At 37.0% G+C, this 22443-nt stretch overlaps 1 protein-coding gene across 1 annotated transcript in view; it reads left to right on the forward strand.

Annotated features, from left to right (window-relative positions):
* The window catches only part of LOC134226335 (uncharacterized), a 619477-nt gene that overhangs the window by 446172 nt on the left and 150862 nt on the right, over positions 1–22443 (forward strand). The window contains exons 4-5 of the mRNA XM_062707054.1: positions 5176–5278; positions 5895–6114. Of these exons, the coding sequence (XP_062563038.1) occupies positions 5176–5278; positions 5895–6114 (323 nt within the window). The remainder of the gene's footprint in view (positions 1–5175; positions 5279–5894; positions 6115–22443) is intronic.

The raw sequence follows: 22443 nt of genomic DNA on the forward strand, positions 1-22443 counted from the left end.
AGCAGGATGCATTAACCTGCATTTTATGGCATCATGAGCTTTCCCTCTAAGGCATTTCTGAAGACGCATCAAATTCTCTTCCTGTGTGTATCCACACATATCTGTAGTCGATATAAACATGGAATAGAATAAGGGCCAATCCTCCGGTGAGCCGCTGAAGACAGGCAACTCTCGTGAAACTGCCTGGCGAGCCGCTACTTGGTTGCTTGACAGATTGTGGCTGCTATCGAACTGTGTCGATATTACCTTTGGGGTAGACCGTTGCACTGGATCGAAGTGTGGTGTAGTGATATTTGCAAACCTTATGTTTCTCGGGGCGACTCGACAGCTGTCTTGTACAGGGTGCTGTCTATATCCCGATTGTTGGGTACCAGTAACACCATACACTGAGAAGTTCGCTCCTGGGGTTGGCACAGCCGGAGCACGTCTCAACGGGCAGAGCTGTTGTACTTGTGATCCACTAGCCAAAGTTCGAGTGTTATTGGTATTTGGCATGTCAATTTGCAACCACGAGTTGACCTTCTCGTGGGCTCCTTCTTCCTCTACACTAAGTCCGGATGTTGACGATGTTTCACTAGCTATTTCTTGCAAAAGTTCGTATCGCCTTCGAAGGTATTCACGTTTATTTGCTTCTTCCTTCTGTTGTAACTTTCTTTCCTCGTCTAGCATTTCCAACTCTAGTTTCTTTTGTTTTTGTCTTGACGATGCCTTAGAACTTGAAGCCTTAGAACACTGACTTCTGACGTCTACTTCAACTGTTGACTTGTGGCGCTGATCATTCGGCGGCAGCATCGAAGATAATTGGATTTGTTCTCTACCGGTAGCTGGTGGTTGGGTTTCAATCGACGGTCCTTGGAAGTTGCTCACAGGCAGCGTGACTGGGGCTGACCTATACTCGATAGCCAACGAATTGTTAGCCAGTACAGGATTCTGCGATGATGATGGGATGAGCGCTGGTTGACTTACCGAAGGAAGCGAGGAGGTTTGATATACCGGTAACGCTTGTGCAAGATTTGATAGACACGGAAATGTATTCTGAGTCGCGTGGCTTGTTGTTACGCATGCAAATGATGGAACGATTGGAAGTCTAGGCATTACACGAGGGTATCCGATTATATTTGACGGTATATACGAGGGTACTGACGAGGCTGTGGTGATCGGGGATATTTGTGACCACGACATGTTCACGTACTCGAGCGGAGCCGTACTTACAGGAGCTGTATGGGCGACAGTATTGGTCTGCATATGTCCCACCACGGGTGGTTTGCATTGAAGGCAGATGAACAATGGATTCTCTCGGTCGGATTGTATACCGATACACACTGGATGGTAGCAGTTTCGGCATGTAGTGCATTGCCATAAACGCGCTTGGTCGGAGAAATTGCAGACTTTGCATTGCCCCGTAGGCGTGGAGCATGATATTCTCGGGGCTTGTCCGGAGGGTCCGGATTCATGGGATGGAACCGACATTTCCGCTGTAATCCTTCGGCCTGACTCGCGTATAAACGAAATTTTTAATTTGTTGGTGGATGTCAGTCAGAAAAGAAGAAAGTTCCGAATTTTTGAATACAGTGGATGTATTAAAAATTTCCTGTAATGTAGTACATCAAATGAGTTCAGCAAAAACGTAATTTTAAATATATAATAGTATCTTACGTTTAGTGTTTCTCTTTTAGTTCAACTTTTCTGTTTCTATGTAGTTAAGATGACGTATGGCTTCTGTAATTGGGTAATGTTTCTACTTAATCTGTTTCGTTTTTAATAATTTTTCAGATTTACCGTTTCCTATTTCGGATTTAGCTTAACGCATGAACTACATAATCGTTTTCACCAACAGATTACGTCCTGTTTAGAGATATCATTGAGCGCATTGCATTAAGCATATATGTCACTAGTCTCACCTATTTTACCTATCTAATTTGTACATCTGCCGCGCATGAGATTGTAGCCAAAACAAGTCAGTGTTGCACTTTATATAGTTAAGCAACCTAAGGTAGAAATATAGCATAATATAGAAACATAGAATAATTCACTTCATCTTCTCATCAAATTCATACCGGCACAATAATTATTATTAGATCTACGTAGGTAGCTAATCAGTAGTTCGATCTTGAAATATCCGCATGTAACCACCTCTAATTTGTTTGCCTCTATTGTCCGTTAACCGACTAGTCACAGATCGTGTCCTATAGTGTAGAAGTTCATCACAATGGAATGCGATTACCACAGCTGATCGCAATTCTACTCTCCGGTGTAGTGAGATGCGCCGACCGAGGGGTTGTAACACTGAGTGTACATAGGTCCAAATATGAAATTTGGCGGAAAGGACATTTGCTCGAATAGGACATTTGGGAGACGTTTCACTACTCACTTCGCACTTTTTGCAGTGAGCAGTGAGAAATAAGAAGTGAGTAGGGAGATGTCTCACTTCTCACTTCGCACTACTTACTTTTTACAGTGAGAAGTGAGAAATGAGGAGTGAGAAGTGAGACGTCTGACCACTCACCTCGCGCTTCTCACTTTTTACAGTGAGAAGTGAGAAATGAGGTGTGAGAAGTCAGACGTCTCTCTTTTCATATCGCTTTCTCACTTTTCAACCTGTTCGGCCAAATGTCCTGCTCGACCAAATGGCATGTTCTGTCAAATGATCTGTTCGGCCAAATAACCTATTCGGTCAAACGACCTTTTCGGCCAAATTTCCTTTTCGACCAAATGTCCTATTCGGCCAAATGTTCTTTTTGACCAAATGTTCTATTCGGCCAGATGTCCTATTCGGCCAAATGTCCTATTCGGCCTAATGTCCTATTCGGCCCTTTCGGTCAAATGACTTTCGGCCTAATCGTATGTTCGACCAAATAATAAATTCGGCCAAACAACTTCCGGCCAAATGGCATTCGGCCGAACGGTATACGGCCAAACGACCCTTCCTTGTGTACGAGATTACTCTTAAAATTTAATAAAAAATATATGCCGATTATTTCCCGGCTCGCCAGCATGTGCTAATTTTGAAAATTAGCCCGTGGCTTGAAAGGGTTGGACAGGCCTGCCCTAGGCTTCGAGTGGAAGCCAATATTCCTATACTTCTATCATGCAAAGAAAGTACTGTTGTACTGTGTTCGATATCAAACATAAAAACGAAGCTCAACAATGATAGATTCAACCATTGTTGATCAGAATATCATCACGAGAGTCCAACTGTATGATGCATAGATTGCCTTTCAGCATTCCCATTGTGAACAAACTGTTGCACCTGTTCCTCAATGCCCTGCATATTTAAAAATTCAATTACTTTACTATAGATAGAAATATGTACGCCCCATAATAAAACATGAAACTTTCTGTAATAAAAATTTGATTTGATTTTTTTAATTAAATTTGATTTTTTGCCTAGAAGCAGGAAAAATTAAAATAAACAATTGGCTTACCATGTAATGTAACAGAATATATTATCTTTTTTATGGTTGCTCTTATTGTATCCGTACTGTGGATAAAATACGTCTATATATTTCTCTAATGTGACCATACTTACAACTGTTTTTGAATCGTTGAGAAACCAAAAATTTAATCATTTAATCACTTTGGAAAAAAAATTAAGTCACACATTGAGAATATAAAAATAGTTGACTCCTAGCGCCAGTTCCTGCAATATGCATTATTTTCTACTAATTCAAAAATAAAATATTGTAGTGCTGTGCAATAACAACAAAATTGTTTTTGAGGTATTTTGATATCTACAATATATTCACCATACAATTTATTGTTTGACGAAAAAAGTGTATGGGAAAATCTCAAACTGTGTATAGTTATGATACTTTTATATCCGAGTATAGTTACGATTCCCGTATACAGTAAACGTTCGCCAATTGTTTTTTTTTTTAGTTGGGGCGCATTTCAGTTGGGGGTTCGTTAATTGGGGCGAAACCCAATTAAAAAGCAGCTAAACATCAGTATATGATGTCAAAAACGAATTGACGTTTTGTTTCCCTGTTTGGCGGGAACGATATTTTCTGGCGCGTAAAAATGTCCTTTGTTCAATGCAAAAAGTAAGCAACATTGACGCTTGTTAAAACGCCCCTATTAGCGAACGGCATTCGCTAGTTGGGGTGAGGTTGTGCCCCATTTAGGGAACGATCACTGTATTCTATTGCGAAAACTTCATTTACAAATCAGTGAACAATTGATAGCAATACATTCTAATGTATTTCTATGATTGTGTCTTCAATATATTCAATCGCAAATTCATGGTTTCGAATGGTAGTGCTACAATACAATGTATTGTTTTTCTCTAATATTTTTGTTTCGGGTATTGTCGAGGGCTCGCACTATTGTTAAAACTACAATGACAATGAAATAATCCACGTTTGAAAAACATAACACAGTGAAACAGTGTGAATGACTTAGGAACATAAGATTCGTGCAAATCTTCTTCTATAATCTATAATATAGAAATGAGTTTCTGTCTGTCTGACCCTTATGAACTTGGAAACTACTGAACCGATCGGCGTGAAAATTTGTATGTAGAGGTTTTTGGAGCCGAGAAAGGTTTTCACGATTGTTCGAGACCCCTCCCTTCTTTAAAAAGGGGGGCCCCATACAAATGAAACTCATTTTTTCATAACTCGAGAACTAATCAATCAAATGGAACCAAATCTGGCATGTGGAGGATTTGGAAGGGAAGATATGTTTCTGTGGTGGTTCGAAATCCTTCCCTCTTCTGGAAAGGGGGGCTCTCATACGAATGAAATATGAATTTTCTGCATAATTCGAGAACTAATCAGAGAATAAATCATTTTTAGGCGAAACGAAATTCGTCGGGTCTGCTAGTGTTGAATTTAATTTCTGAAACAAGAATTTTGCGCGATTTGACTACGAGACACTGCAGAAGACAGTTGACCGAGTTAAATGTGAAAGAAGACGGTGATCCTATTTTATTCATATAAAAAATACATTTCTGTCTTCAATGCTTGTAAATTTTAAAATTTGTTATGAAGCATTTACTCCACTGCCGTTATCTAATGAAACGGCATGATTTCCCATGCATGTTCCACAAAGCAGATACCTTCGATAACTTTCTATCTCTCACATTCATTTGAGTTGATCTTTGCCATATCTTGTTCTGTTGAAATTGACCCATCTTTAAAAAACATTTTCCATTTTCTTCTCCCGCCCACACAGGTATGGCCCGCACTTTGAAACGGACAACGTTACCAACATCACAGTGCAAAACGGTGATGATTTATTTCTAAGCTGTAGGATAAGTTTGCTGCAAGATAAAACGGTGAGTATTAACTGCGTGGGAAAACCTTACGAGAGCGAGTAGAATGGACGTAACAAAGCGGCCCCACCCCGCTTTTCAGTGACAGGAGAAAAGTCCTATAGCGTGCGCCGGTTACGGACTTGCCCGTCCGATTCTGCCTGGTCTCCTCTAGCGCTTTGAAGATTGAAAGAGATTACAAGAAAAGTTTTCCTTCAGTGGGGACACACCGCCCGGCTCAATTGTGAATATTTTCGCCCATCGAGCGGAACAAATCCCCCGAAGCTTATCGCAGATACGCACCGGTGTCTAGTTCTAGAGTTGTAATTTGCTGGACTTTAAGAAAGATGGGAAATTGGCAAAGTTTTTTCATAATTAATAGCTACTTGGAAGTTCGTTTGATCTGACCATTTGCTGTACATTTCTGCATTCATACGAACAAATGTGCTCGCTAGAGAAATTGTTAATATTGTTTGGAATTCATGGAGTAATTGAATAGCACAACTTTAAGAAAGACACTCACTCAACTCTCTGAATACCCTGATAACCGATCATAGTTCAAGAAAATCGAAAGAGACATGATAAACTAGAAGCCAAAACGTAATGATACAAACGCCTAATACTCATTCCTCCGTTCCAGGTGTCTTGGGTCCGACGGAAACACGGCGAAACGGACCTACAGCTGCTGACAGTGGGGAAGCAAACCTATTCCGGTGATTCGAGGTACACGATCGAGTTTCAGTATCCGAACAACTGGAGGCTCAAAATAGCCTCGGCCAACAAAAACGACGAAGGCGTCTATGAGTGCCAGATATCGACGCATCCACCCAAAGTGATAATCTATTATTTGCACGTAAACGGTAAGTAAGATAAATTGGATTCTTCCACATTTATTGCACAGCGCTCTGTGGTTACCACTTGAGCCAAAAGTCAACAAGCATTAATCACACATCCCCGACCGACTAACTCAATCATCAAACCTTCACCAAATACCCTTTCCACACATGAATGAAGACCCCGGAGTCCACAGTCTCGCATTCGCGTCCGTATAAATATTTATTACGTAACATAAATTTGTATAAATGCGTTATAAATCACTGATAAAAAAAGCCCATATATCTGCCGGTGAACCATATCGGTTCCACCCCTTTGGCATCCCACCACTGATTCGTAACAGAAAAATTTGGCTAATATCCGCCAGCATTGCATCGGCGTGGAACTTTATGGAGACACGTTCCGCTTTGAATCGGTTGCTCCGGATTACAGCAAGGGCGAACAAAAAAACCCTTTTTGAATATCCCACACACACGGATTTGATGATGCAAACGTGTCCGATGGAAATTGAAAATTGGCATAGTTCACAGATTTCCAGCCAGAAAGTCTATTCTACCGTCGGATGGAAACAGTACCAACATTTCAACAAACACGTAGTTTTAAACGCCCATAGGATTTATTCTGGTTGCTTCTTAAGAAAAAATGCAGCAACAGAGGTAGGAGCAGCCGATTTTTCCTGCAACCGACGACGACGACAACGACGTTGACGGTAAGTTGCTTCATATGCATGGTTTCATGTGTGCAGCAGAAAACTTGGACTGCAGCCCAACCACTCAAGTTGATGACATGCGGAAAAATGTACATTTTCTTTGGCATTTTTCATTGTGCTGTAAGGGGAACGAACAAGTCGGATTCTCACGGGTATTTCTCCTGTTTTTTTTCAGTCTACCAAAGGGGTATGGCTGAGTATGCACAAGAATGTAAAACGACTTTTCAACTGGGTCGACCACCAGCAGCACACCATCATGGGTACATATTTGACTGGGTCGTTTGATTGCAGAATGTTGAGACAGAATATGTTATTCGGAACAACTCCGGGAAGTAGTTTTAGGAAATGTGAACTATCAGTCTCGGAGCCAACTGCTAACCATTATTTATTTAACTGCGTTTGCTTTGGTTTTGTAGTTTCTTCGGCAAACGTTCATTCTTTGTTCTCTCGATAGTGATAGTGATAGTGCTGATGATTTCTTCCTTGAACACTGTAAAGAGCGACAAGAGGGACAGAAGAAAGTTTGAGTGGGTAACTTGAAAATATCATTTGAACCGAAATGATTGCATGATAATTGGAATCCATTTATTCATATCTCTCATGATCTCTCCATTCTCAGTTACGCCCAACCATATTCGCAGATTTGCTGTCCGGTATTTCTGCCCTGCCCATCGTATCCTTCCACTTTATGGCACCTTCTGGATACTGAAATCGATGAGCAGTTTGGCAAGCTCATGGTCAGGGATTGCAGAAATCGCTCTCAATAGATAACGAACAACGATAAAAGAGAGACAAAAACCTCTTCGAATCATAACAAGCCATGAAAACAAAACTATCGCACTTGTATACAAGTTGAAAAAAAACCGATTCGGATAGGCGGCCCCCACCGATGGGGACGAGCCTCTAATCAAACTGCTTATAGGCAGAAAAAAATAAGAAATAAATAAGAAATAAGAAATAAGAAATAAGAAATAAGAAATAAGAAATAAGAAATAAGAAATAAGAAATAAGAAATAAGAAATAAGAAATAAGAAATAAGAAATAAGAAATAAGAAATAAGAAATAAGAAATAAGAAATAAGAAATAAGAAATAAGAAATAAGAAATAAGAAATAAGAAATAAGAAATAAGAAATAAGAAATAAGAAATAAGAAATAAGAAATAAGAAATAAGAAATAAGAAATAAGAAATAAGAAATAAGAAATAAGAAATAAGAAATAAGAAATAAGAAATAAGAAATAAGAAATAAGAAATAAGAAATAAGAAATAAGAAATAAGAAATAAGAAATAAGAAATAAGAAATAAGAAATAAGAAATAAGAAATAAGAAATAAGAAATAAGAAATAAGAAATAAGAAATAAGAAATAAGAAATAAGAAATAAGAAATAAGAAATAAGAAATAAGAAATAAGAAATAAGAAATAAGAAATAAGAAATAAGAAATAAGAAATAAGAAATAAGAAATAAGAAATAAGAAATAAGAAATAAGAAATAAAGAACAAGAAACAAGAAATAAGAAATGAGAAATAAGAAAGAAGGAATAAGAAATAAGAAATAAGAAATAAGAAATAAGAAATAAGAAATAAGAAAGAAGTAATAAGAAATAAGAACAAGAAATAAGAAATAAGAAATAAGAAATAAGAAATAAGAAATAAGAAATAAGAAATAAGAAATAAGAAATAAGAAATGAGAAATAAGAAATAAGAAATAAGAAATAAGAAATAAGAAATAAGAAATAAGAAATAAGAAATAAGAAATAAGAAATAAGAAATAAGAAATAGAAATAAGAAATAAGAAATAAGAAATAAGAACAAGAAATAAAAAAAAAGAAATAAAAAATAAGAAATAAGAAATAAGAAATAAGAAATAAGAAATAAGAAATAAGAAATAAGAAATAAGAAATAAGAAATAAGAAATAAGAAATAAGAAATAAGAAATAAGAAATAAGAAATAAGAAATAAGAAATAAGAAATAAGAAATAAGAAATAAGAAATAAGAAATAAGAAATAAGAAATAAGAAATAAGAAATAAGAAATAAGAAATAAGAAATAAGAAATAAGAAATAAGAAATAAGAAATAAGAAATAAGAAATAAGAAATAAGAAATAAGAAATAAGAAATAAGAAATAAGAAATAAGAAATAAGAAATAAGAAATAAGAAATAAGAAATAAGAAATAAGAAATAAGAAATAAGAAATAAGAAATAAGAAATAAGAAATAAGAAATAAGAAATAAGAAATAAGAAATAAGAAATAAGAAATAAGAAATAAGAAATAAGAAATAAGAAATAAGAAATAAGAAATAAGAAATAAGAAATAAGAAATAAGAAATAAGAAATAAGAAATAAGAAATAAGAAATAAGAAATAAGAAATAAGAAATAAGAAATAAGAAATAAGAAATAAGAAATAAGAAATAAGAAATAAGAAATAAGAAATAAGAAATAAGAAATAAGAAATAAGAAATAAGAAATAAGAAATAAGAAATAAGAAATCAAAAATCAGAAATAGGACATCGGAAATCAGAAATCAGCAATCCGAAATCCGAAATGAGAATAGAGACATCAGAAATCAGAAATCCGCAATCCGAAATCCGAAATCCGCAATCCGAAATTCGAAATCAGAAATCAGAAATCAGAAATCAGAAATTAGAAATAAGAAACCAGCAATCCGAAATCCGAAATGAGAAATAAGAAATAAGAAATCAGCAATCAGCAATCAGCAATCAGCAATCAGCAATCAGCAATCAGCAATCAGCAATCAGCAATCAGCAATCAGAAATCAGAAATCATAAATCATAAATCAGAAATCAGCAATCAGAAATCAGAAATCAGAAATCAGAAATCAGAAATCAGAAATCAGAAATCAGAAATCAGAAATCAGAAATCAGAAATCAGAAATCAGAAATCAGAAATCAGAAATCAGAAATCAGAAATCAGAAATCAGAAATCAGAAATCAGAAATCAGAAATCAGAAATCAGAAATCAGAAATCAGAAATCAGAAATCAGAAATCAGAAATCAGAAATCAGAAATCAGAAATCAGAAATCAGAAATCAGAAATCAGAAATCAGAAATCAGAAATCAGAAATCAGAAATCAGAAATCAGAAATCAGAAATCAGAAATCAGAAATCAGAAATCAGAAATCAGAAATCAGAAATCAGAAATCAGAAATCAGAAATCAGAAATCAGAAATCAGAAATCAGAAATCAGAAATCAGAAATCAGAAATCAGAAATCAGAAATCAGAAATCAGAAATCAGAAATCAGAAATCAGAAATCAGAAATCAGAAATCAGAAATCAGAAATCAGAAATCAGAAATCAGAAATCAGAAATCAGAAATCAGAAATCAGAAATCAGAAATCAGAAATCAGAAATCAGAAATCAGAAATCAGAAATCAGAAATCAGAAATCAGAAATCAGAAATCAGAAATCAGAAATCAGAAATCAGAAATCAGAAATCAGAAATCAGAAATCAGAAATCAGAAATCAGAAATCAGAAATCAGAAATCAGAAATCAGAAATCAGAAATCAGAAATCAGAAATCAGAAATCAGAAATCGAAATCAGAAATCAGAAATCAGAAATCAGAAATCAGAAATCGAAATCAGAAATCAGAAATCAGAAATCAGAAATCAGAAATCAGAAATCAGAAATCAGAAATCAGAAATCAGAAATCAGAAATCAGAAATCAGAAATCAGAAATCAGAAATCAGAAATCAGAAATCAGAAATCAGAAATCAGAAATCAGAAATCAGAAATCAGAAATCAGAAATCAGAAATCAGAAATCAGAAATCAGAAATCAGAAATCAGAAATCAGAAATCAGAAATCAGAAATCAGAAATCAGAAATCAGAAATCAGAAATCAGAAATCAGAAATCAGAAATCAGAAATCAGAAATCAGAAATCAGAAATCAGAAATCAGAAATCAGAAATCAGAAATCAGAAATCAGAAATCAGAAATCAGAAATCAGAAATCAGAAATCAGAAATCAGAAATCAGAAATCAGAAATCAGAAATCAGAAATCAGAAATCAGAAATCAGAAATCAGAAATCAGAAATCAGAAATCAGAAATCAGAAATCAGAAATCAGAAATCAGAAATCAGAAATCAGAAATCAGAAATCAGAAATCAGAAATCAGAAATCAGAAATCAGAAATCAGAAATCAGAAATCAGAAATCAGAAATCAGAAATCAGAAATCAGAAATCAGAAATCAGAAATCAGAAATCAGAAATCAGAAATCAGAAATCAGAAATCAGAAATCAGAAATCAGAAATCAGAAATCAGAAATCAGAAATCAGAAATCAGAAATCAGAAATCAGAAATCAGAAATCAGAAATCAGAAATCAGAAATCAGAAATCAGAAATCAGAAATCAGAAATCAGAAATCAGAAATCAGAAATCAGAAATCAGAAATCAGAAATCAGAAATCAGAAATCAGAAATCAGAAATCAGAAATCAGAAATCAGAAATCAGAAATCAGAAATCAGAAATCAGAAATCAGAAATCAGAAATCAGAAATCAGAAATCAGAAATCAGAAATCAGAAATCAGAAATCAGAAATCAGAAATCAGAAATCAGAAATCAGAAATCAGAAATCAGAAATCAGAAATCAGAAATCAGAAATCAGAAATCAGAAATCAGAAATCAGAAATCAGAAATCAGAAATCAGAAATCAGAAATCAGAAATCAGAAATCAGAAATCAGAAATCAGAAATCAGAAATCAGAAATCAGAAATCAGAAATCAGAAAACAGAAAACAGAAAACAGAAAACAGAAAACAGAAAACAGAAAACAGAAAACAGAAAACAGAAATCAGAAATCAGAAATCAGAAATCAGAAATCAGAAATCAGAAATCAGAAATCAGAAATCAGAAATCAGAAATCAGAAATCGGAAATCAGAAATCAATGTCGTTTAGCCGAATGCCATTTGGTCGAAAGGGACACTTGGCCGAACGCCATTTGGCCGAATGCCGTTTGACCGAATAGTTGAAAAACGTTTCATTGTTAAGTGTGTGAAGTGAGTAGTACGAAGGGTTTGTAGTGGGAGGCAAGAAGTGATAAGTGATAAGTAAGATAGGAATAGCAAGCAATAGGAAGCAAGATCATCTCTGAATGAAGAATAAACAAAAAATAAGAGAGGAGGAAGAAGAAAGAAGGAAGAATAAAGTAAGAAGGAGGAAAAAGGAATGAAAAAGAAGAAAAAGGGAAAAAGGAAAAAGGAATAAGGAAAAGGGAAGAGGATGAAGAAATAAGGAAGAGGGAACAAGGAAGAAGGAAGGAGGGAGAAGGAAGGCAGAAAAAGAAAGAAGGAAAAAGAAAGAAGGAAGAATTAAGAAGGAAAAAGGAAGAAAGAAGAAGAAAAAAGGAAGAATGAAGAAGAAAGAAGAAAAAAGAAGGAAGAATAAAGTAGATGGAAAAATGAAAAAGGAGGGAAGAAGGAGAAATAACGAAGGAAGAAGGAAGAAAGAAGAAGAAAGATGGAAGGATGAAAGAGGAAGAAAGAAGGCAGAAAATAATGGAGGAAAAAGGAGGAAGAAGAAAAATGGGATTAGGGTGAATGAAGAAGTAAAAAGGGACAAGGGGGAAGAAAAAGGAAAATGGGTTAAGGAAAAAAAGAAGAATATGGAGATGAGAGAAGGAAGAAGCAAGAAGGAATAAGGGAGAAGGAAAAAAGAAGAAGAAATAAGGAAGAAGAAAGAAGAAGAAATAAGGAATATGAAAGGAGGAAGAAGAGAGAAGGAAAAAGGAAAAATGAAGAAGGAAGAAAGAAAAATGAAGAAGAAAGAAAGAAGAAGGAAATGAAGGAGGAAGAAGAAAGAATAAAGAAGAAAGAAGAAGAAATAAGGAAGATGGGAGGAAGGAGAAAGTAGAAGGAAGAGAATGAAGGAAAAAAGGAAAAGAAAGAAGGAAGAAGGAAGAAGAAAATAGGAAGCAGGAAGAATGGAAAAGAAAGAAGGAAGAAGGAAAAAGTAAGAAGGAAGAAAGGAGAAGGAAAAAGGAAGAAGGAACAATGAAGAAGAATGTAGAAGAAAGAAGAAAGCAGGAAGAAGGAAGATTAAAGAAGGAAGAAAGATGAAAGAAGATTGAAGAAGGAAGAAATAAGAAGGAAGAAGGAAGAGGGAATGAGGATGAGAGAAGAGGGAATAATGGAGAAGAAGAAGAAGAAGGAATAGGGAAGCAGGAATAAGGAAAGAAGGGAGAAGGAAGAAGGAAGAAGGAAGTGAGAAGAGGGAAGAATGGAGAAGGAAGAGAGAAGCAGGAATAAGGAAAGAAGGAAGAAGGAAGAAGGAATAAGGAAGAAGAAAGAAGGAAGAAGGAAGATGGAAGAAGGAAGAAGGAAGAAGGAAGTAGGAAGAAGGAAGTAGGAAGAAGGAAGAAGGAAGAAGGAAGAATGAAGAAGAAAGAAGGAAGACGGAAGAAGGAAGAAGGAAGAAGAAAGAAGGAAGAAGGAAGAATGAAGAAGGAAGAATGCAGAAAGAAGAAGGTAGAATGAAGAAGGAAGGAGGAAGAAAGGAGAATGAAGAAGGAAGAAGGAAAAATGAAGAAGGAAGAAGAAAGAAAGAAGAGAAGAAGGAAGAAGGAAGAAAGAAGCGAAGAAGGAAGAAGGAAGAATGAAAAAGGAAGAACGAAGAAGGAAGACGTAAAAAGAAGGAAGAATGAATAACGAAGAATGAAGAAGGAAAAATTAAGAAGGAAGATGGAAAAATGAATAAGGAAAAATGAAGAAGGAAGAAGGAAGAAAGAAGAGAGAACAAGAGAGAATAAATAAGGAAGAAGGAAGATTGGTGGAAGAAGAAGATAGAAGTAAGAAGGAAGAAGGAAAAAGGAGAAAGAAGAATGGGAAAGAACGAAGGAAGTAGGAACTAGGAAGAAGAAATAAGGAATTTTGACTGTTTTGCCCTCTATGCTCAAACGATGACATTTATTGTGCTAATAAACCTCCTAAATTTTTATCTAACTTGGTTGTAATTTGACTAAGAATACGCGCTGTACTTGCTTGTTCAATGGCTACAACTATTTATGATCGCGTTAGTTTCGACCGGAGCAAAGCGCAATACATGCATGAGCTACCGAACACCAAATATATATTTTTTTCATTTTCGCAACGACTAAAATACGCACTGTACTTACTTAGAAAAAAGAAGAAAGAAGGAAAAAGGACCAAGAAAAAAGAGAAGGGAAGAAGGGAGAAAGAAGAAGGAAGAAGACAGAAGGAAGCATGAAAAAAGAATCAGGAAGCAGGGAGAAAGAAGAGGTAGAAAAAAGAAAGAATAAAGAAAATGAAAGGAAGGAAGAAGTTATAAGGAAGTATGAAAAAGAAGAAATAAGTAAGAAGGAGGAAGAAACTAGTAGAAGGATAAAAAAAGGAAAAAGGATGAAAAAGGGTGGGAGAGGTAGGAAGAGGAAAGAAGATAGAGAGCAGACAAAAGAAGGAAGAATGCAGAAATAAAAAGGAAAAACAATAAGGCAGAAGATAGAATAAGGCAGAAGGAAGAAAAAAGAGGAAAAAACTGAAGAAGAACTACTTTTGTCTCATGTCTTTGTCTCTTACTTCTCACTCCTTGCTTTTCATTTCTCACCTCTCACTTCTTTCTTCTTACTTCTCATTTCTCACTTCGCAATTCTCACTTCTCGCAATCTGAAGTAATTTTCTCCTTCTATTCGACCAAACGGCATTCAGGTCAAATGGCCTGACACCGAAGCTGAAAGGCTTTCTGCTTCTCACTACTTTCGTATCACTTCTCACTTCTTACTTCTCACTTCATACTTGGCAATTCTCACTTCTCGCAACCTGAAGAAATTTTTTCAGTTGTTCTACCAAACGGCACCCAGGCCTGACACTGAAGCTGATGGACTTTCTGCTTCTGAAACTCATCTGTTTCAGTAATCCAACGCTTATGACAATAGGTACCGATGCGAATGATATTCGGGAAGGTACTGTAGGCACGTGTTCCTCGACATTTAGCAGCAACCTTCAAAAGTCGGCAAATTTGGCAGTTTTTGCCTTTCTCGTACAACTAAGTTGTACCGAAAGGCTATCATTTCACTCCAAAATCGAACTTTTGATAGAAGTCCCGGAGACCCATAGTGTTATATACCATTCGACTCAGCTCGATGAGCTGAACAAATGTCTGTCTGTCCGTGTGTATGTATGTGTGTATGTGTGTGCGTGTGTGTGTGCACAAAATGCCATAAAAAACATTAGCCAAATTTTCACAAAGAAACTCTTAACCGATTTTATTGCAACAAGTTGCATCCGACAGAGACTAAAACGCTGTTGATCACTATTGAATTTCATAATAATTGCAAATTGCAAAAAATAGATAATATTAAAATAGTGATGAGACATAGTCACATAGAACAATAATGTGTTATGAAAAATGCCTTGCATCTATGAATATTTTATCCGTGGCTTCCCAATAAGAATTTCATCGTACTATAAAGATGCTCGTGTTGCACGCATTTAGGCGTAAGTATGCTCTTCGTTCAGTTTCATAGTACTATGAAATTGTCCGAAAGTCAAAATTCGAACATAGGAAATTCGAGAAACTTTTGGCAGCGCCATCTGTCGTCTACTAGTGTAAATTTTCTATCATAACATTAGACGGTGTAACTGTTTTGCCTTTCTTGTACATCATCGAGGTGTAAGCGTAAAGGCTACATTTATTAATTTTTGCGCGAGAAAGGCGCCATCACCGCTAGGTGGATTAATCTGGGTTTTTTCTTTGAATGTCTTTTTCCGCGTTGTCTCCATCAGTGATCCAACTCGATGCTGATGCTTCCCAAAGACACTGGGATCGACTTCGTCATAATTTCCGCTGAGATACTGACAAGTGATGATTTAACACATATGGCAGATTTAATACCTGTGGTGCAATAGCACTTTAATTGTTACAAAATTGTTTACATACCAATCTATTATGAAACCCTTCGTTGTTTGAGTATGAGAAAGTTCACTGCGCAACACAGCTGTAATGTTCGTTTCCGCCAGAAGGTTTTCGCAAGTTTGCGAAAACTGCAACCAAAACAATCGCATCCTTTGTTACACAATCAAACATCCTAAATATTTTCGGAAAGTTCCACGAACAACAATCCCAATTCAAGTCAGTCAGTGAGCAACTGATGCCAACAATTAAAGCGGAAATTTACGGCACGATGGCTTTAAATTTCCGCTTGTCGGTTGTCTGAAGTGAACTTTTTTCTGCTATGTTCTGGAAAGACGTCCTCCAGCAGCGCTCTGGCTGATGAGAAAGCATGGAAATCCCAGTGCCATCCCATCGCTCAACTCAACTGTCGTCGTTTTTCGTTGTTGAGCTGCTGACTTCCCCAAAGCCCGGGTGCCGAGTTGGCAGCGAGCTTCACTTTGTGCGGAACAGCAGGAACATACTTTTGCACCCCGGGAACAATAAAATGGAATTTGCCGGAGAAAAAGATGTATCTATTCCACAGCAGTGCTAAGTCGCCTTTCTTATCCGTTTTGAGACATATTTGATGTTTATTATCAATATTATTCATAATCTGCAGGTGGCTGCACCATGACTCTGAAAATAGATTTGTTTATTTTCTATTCCAATCGCAACGCTGCATCTATCTGAAGGAACATTTACCCACTAAAATAGCATCGCCTCCGTTGCGTTGAGCCAAAACTTTCGCAAAAGTGTTCATTAGAACGCCAACGGCCAGAGGAAAAATCGTGGCAAAAAAAACCCACCGAAAAGGATACAGAACTGGAGCGAAGCGAGGCGATGACGCTCTAGTTGTGCGCATCGCCTTGGCCATCGTTGTCTTGTCATGGTGGAGGCTTGCAAGGGTATGCGATATTACGCGGCGTCGAAGTAATCCGTCCAAAGCATTAAAAAGTTGAATATCGTTAATTTTAACTCATCAATATTGAAAAATCATGTGCACACCAGATGGCAACCGTAAAGCCTCTAAATCACCATTCCATACTATTATGCTTAAATTCCCACATTACTTATTTGGGTACTTCGCTATTTTTAATTATTATCAAAATGTCGAACACCGTCACTCCGCTGGACTGTTGCATGTTGCTATTGTTTTGCATAGCGAAACAGTTTCTGCCACTGTTGCTATCAACTATGTATAGAAGGCGTCTTTTGGCTTGCTGCCTCCAGGCCATGGCACAGAAGCACAGTTAACAGTTTTCCCAAGTTGGCTTTTTCAAAAGCTAAAGCGGATGGCGGCTAGATTGGCAAAATTTTCCAAACAAGTAGCTCTTTCGTTCGTCGTCGTCGTCGTCGCCGTCTGAGAGATATGCCACCAAAATCAAGTCACTTTTATGAATAGGATGGGGCACAAGTTGGTGGTGTTTGCATATTTGAGTGGAGGAAAGAATTTCCTTGCCGCTTGATCAAACGGTGAGATAGTGTTTGCAGCAGATTCTTGAGCGCAGAAAAGATCTTGGCGGAATACATTTCAAACTTCTTCATCAGGACGAGTGAGTTTTTTTTCTTTCTGCTGTGTGACTTTTCCGAAGGAATGGCAATCATTTTCCTTCCAGCTTGATGCTGAGATTTTATACATGTTTGTCGTTTTGCAAAACTGAATGGATATTGATCTGAACTTTTTGCAAATAATTTCCGTTGTATCTGAATAATTTTCAAAATTTGCGATCTATTATTCATGTTGATGCATATTGTTATATTGATGTAAATCTTTCATGACCTTTTCTTAGATTTGAATGTTGAGATGGGTTGCCTTTTATTATTTTATGAATGCCAAAACATTTATAAATCTGTTTTCCACAAACGAGAATTCGATTCGATGAAAAACAGGTTGAGATTTCTCTACGGCATGTTGGACGTTAAATTAAATTGAAATTGAAATAAAATCAAACGCTTTAATGTTTCCACCTAAATTAATCTGCTGGGGCCAAGCTCCCCGTGAAGTGAAACATCAAACAAGCAAGACCCAACCTTTTCAAACACACGAGGGCAAATGAAAATTAGGGGCGACCTCAATCAAGTCAACTTGCTCCGACAAAAAGCAGGCCAAAGAGAAAACTCCAACTCCAGTCGTCTCCACTGCCTAATAAGCCATCCGGTGTTACCCTTCGGTTCATCGCGGAGCAGAACAACGACGTGCAAACTCCTCCTGGACTGGTTATTCCTCCCAACAGCGACGACGCAAAAAAAGATTCTCTCCGGCGAATTACAACTTTCAAGTTTTAATCAAACCCCACGAAGCCGCCTACCGGAGCCACCCGCTGCTTCCTACCGTCGTCATGTCGGAAGTAGAAACCCAAGTCGGACAACTCACAACGTTGTTGTTGGAGGTGTACCCCTTTCGCTGGCTAGGACCGATAGCAGTGCCGGGCACAAGTCATGTTGATGAAGTTAGCCTAAGCTGACCCGTAGCCGGTTACGGCCAGAGTTATCCTCAATTACGGTGTCTCAGGTGTAGAGGACTTGCGCTCTCACTACTGGTCGTGGTTTCAGCTCGTGCGGGTTGACTGACTTTTGATTAATCCCCCGGTGAGTGTGGCACCGAATTTGTCACTGATGATGGATTCTGGCAGACAGTAGGTGCAAAGCTGTGGGTCAAATGCACATGGGAAATCATCGGCGGAGATATCGAGAAGGAAAGTTTTGTGAACTAGAGAAAAGGATTAAACAGTGGCATCATGGGAGGAGAATTTGGGGCTTCCGACGAGATGCAACAAAAACACTAGGAGCAGTCCTAAAATTATAAAACTTTCGGAAAAGGGATGATTAGCAGACTTGAGCTTTCATAAGTCAATGATTTTACTAATTAGCGCAGTACATTTAGTATTCTAATTTAAAGGAGATGGGTTGGGATTGTTGAAAGAAATCTCATACATTAAAGTTTTATATGCGACTTGTATTGGGTGAATGTTTATCTGTTTGTGTACGTGTGTAGAAATTTTTAACATTATGATTTATTGTCTTAATGATCTCTATCACTGTCAATTTACTAAAACATGAAATGCTGTTTAACCTTCCTACAATGCTAAAAGTGCTAAAAAAATCACACTTAAAATGTTCGTGTCGTATTGACTCAGATTTAACTTAGCAATAGCCCAGGCATTCCTCAGTCCAATTCATATATTTATGAACACAAAATAGTCGACAGTTCATAACTTTTCCGAAACTGACCTCACATTGTTGATTGGCCCTATACCTACAATTTGTAATCGTCGAAGAAAGGGTCGTCAGTTGGCATATTTTATATTGACAAAAATTGCAACACCGCGCATTCACTATTTTATTCTTGTTCTTTTTTTTGTAATTCCGCCATATTTAAATTTCATTCCAAATACTGATTTCTCAGTACCGTAAATACCGGTTCTCATAGATGTTTGGTACTGATACTTTCAGTACAGAAAATTGCCGGTATTTTGGGTACACTACTGGGACCACAACCCTAGACTCATGCGCATGATTTACGATTTAGACATGTCCAAATCGGATGTTCTAAGTACCACGAAACATTCTGGCGTTTATACCAATTGTCTACCAAGTCAACTAGCCTCGATACAAAACCAATAACACCCATGATGTCCATACAAGCCAACAGAAGGTATTCGCATGATTTACAATAAAGATATGGCCAATTTGGATGTTCTAAGTTCTCCAAATCACTCTGGCGTTCAGAACAATTCGTCTACCCCGCCAGTCAGTCATAACACAGTTATATCATTACTATATCTATATGTGATACAAATAACAATATATTCAATAATTTTGTTGTAAAAACTCTATCCCGGATGATGAAACGGATATACCATGATCAGGTATCAGAACATCGGCTCCAGGAGCACGTTCACCTCAATTTGGAAGATTTGTGCCATCGCTTTCACAGCCTTTTTCATCACACACCTGACGGAAATGTTATATAATTAATACGAATAGTAATATTTGTATCAAAACCAGTGATAACTTTGTTCTTTTCAATAACATAATTTGTAATAATTTTAGTTATTTTCATCACTTTTCATGTAACACATCGAGTTATATTTTTGTTCAATTGAAAACATATTTAGTAACGTTTTTGTTAAAACTAGAAAACATTTTGTTACATTTTTTGTTATTTGAACTACAGACTCTCCACATCTCGATATTGAAAGCACCATCGAGGTAGGGAGAGATCGAGGAATGGAAAAAAAATTTAAGTGGGTACCAGATCCGAAAAATCTTTTTGCTATGAAAAACGACAACAAAACAAATGTCGTTTTCTTTTGTTGATGTGTTTGTTATTGTCCATAAATGGTCTAATAGCCTAAAAATTCGAACATATCGACATAAGGAGAGTGAATTCTGAACAAAATATGATCAGAACACATCGAGATAGAGAGATATCAAGATAGGGAGATTATCGAGATGTGGAATGACCAAAAGTAGGTTGGAGGGACCGAGGAAACCATCGACAAAGGGAGAGATATCGAGATATAGAACATCGAGGTGTAGAGAGTCGACTGTACGAATGGTAGATGTTTTATAACAACCTCTGTTGTAAAAAATTGCTGTAACAGAATAACAAGTCCTGATATTAATTAGCTATAATCTACTGGTCGGGTACTGAGTCAATGATGTAAAAACACTATGGTCTTAGTTCACAAAATCATTCTAGAGATCAGACCAATGTGTACACCAGGTCGAATACGCTCGGTACAAAATCAATAACAGTATGGGCCATCGTAGGGGCAGCAGGGACTATGTCCAAGAGCTTGACGATCCCTCCCAAGCCCGGAGAAGGATGGGGTTTAGCCAAACTCCATTCTGCCGAAAGTCATTTGGCCTAAAAGGTCATATGGCCAAAAAGGTCATATCAATACCAAATTTTCAAAACGACTTATCTTCTTTTGTAATAGCACTTCCACGCAAACCAACACCATCAACAGATAGCCAAAACCTTCACTTATGTATTGATGGTTTTGGTTTGCGTGGGAGTGCTATAAGATTCGCCAAAACGACGTTTGAATCTTTGTTTACAAAAGCAGATAAGTCGTTTTGAAAATTTGGTATTGATATGGCCGAATCGGTCATTTGGTTGAACAGGTTTTTTATTTTATTATCAGACTAAGGCCGGAGTGGCCTGTGCTGCACATAAAAGTCTCCTCCATTCAGCTCGGTCCATAGGTCATTTGACCGAATAGATCGATTGGCCGAATAGGTCATTTGGTTGAATAGGTTATTTGGTAGGACCAGTTATGTGGCCGGATTGGTAATCTGACCAAATCATTCAGCCAAATATGTTATTTGGCCCAATAGTCATTCGGCTAAATATGTTATTTAGCCAAATAGACCATTTGACGTCTCACTTTTCACTTCTTAATCATCATTCATTACTTCTAACTGCAAAGGTGAAAAATAAGAAATTAGAAATAATAAATGAGAAGAGAGGCGTCTTCCTTCTTACTTCACTCATCCCACTTTTCACAGTGAGATGTTATAAGTGAGACATCTCACTTCTCACTTATCGCTGTGAAAAGTGAGTAACCGTTTCACTTCTCACGTCGCACAACTGTGTGAAAAGCACAGTGAGAAGTGAGAAGTGAGACGTCTCATTTCTCACTTCACAGTACTAAAAAAAAGTTTCCCACTTATTATTGTGAAAAATGAATAGTGCGAAGTTAAAAGTGAAACGTTCCACTACTCACTTCGCACATCTTATTTTTCACAGTAAGAAGTGAGAAATGATTAGTACGACGTGAGAAAAGAGACGACTCACTTCCCACTCATTTCTCACTTCCACTCCTCATTTCTCACTTCCACTCCTCACTCCTGTGAAAAGTGAGAAGTGTGAGGTAAGTAGTGAGACATCTCATTTCTCATTTCGCACTTCTCACTTTTCACAGTGATAAGTAAGATGTGAGACGTCTCACTTCTCACTTCTCACTCCTAATTACTCACTTATTACTTCTCACTGTGAAAAGTGGGAAGAGCGAAGTAAGAAAGAGACGTCTCTCTTCGCAGTAAGAAGTGAGAAATGATGATTGAGAAGTGAGACATCAAATGACCTATTTTGCCAAATGACCTATTCGGTCAAGTGACCTATTCAGCCAAATGATCTATTCAGCCAAATAACCTATTCGGCCAATTACTGTTCGGCTAATAGACTTGTTCCGCCAAATGATCTGTTCGGCCAAATGTCTCAGAGAGACGTCTCACTTCCTACTTTGCACTACTCACTTTTCACAGTGGGAAGTGAGAATTAGGAAATGATTAGTGAGTAGTGAGAAGTAAGTAGTAAGACATCTCACCCTTATCATTTCGCCCTTCTCTCTTTTCCCAGTGTACACACAGTCTCACTTCTCACTCCGAATTAATAACTCATCACTTCTCACTATGAAAACTAGGAAGAGCGAAGTAAGAAAAAAAAAGTCTCTCTTCTTACTTCGCTCTTTCCACTGACGGTGGCACTGGTGCAATATATCGACAGCGCCTGGTGAGTGCGATTTTTTTGTTTTGTGTTTTTCTTTGCTCCTCCCTGCCTATGATGATGCCTTTCAGTCAGAAAGACAAAGCTGGAATAGGTTAGCCAACTCGGTTTGCCAACAGCGGGCTGAAGCTGATGATCATTCGGCACTAATTTCGTGTCTTTTTATTTCATGTGATAGTGTTTACCCATGCATTTATGTAGGGCCGTCACTTTTACGCTCTATG

This window comes from Armigeres subalbatus, chromosome 3 (genome assembly GCF_024139115.2).
Source record: "Armigeres subalbatus isolate Guangzhou_Male chromosome 3, GZ_Asu_2, whole genome shotgun sequence".
In the NCBI taxonomy this organism is placed as follows: domain Eukaryota; kingdom Metazoa; phylum Arthropoda; class Insecta; order Diptera; family Culicidae; genus Armigeres; species Armigeres subalbatus.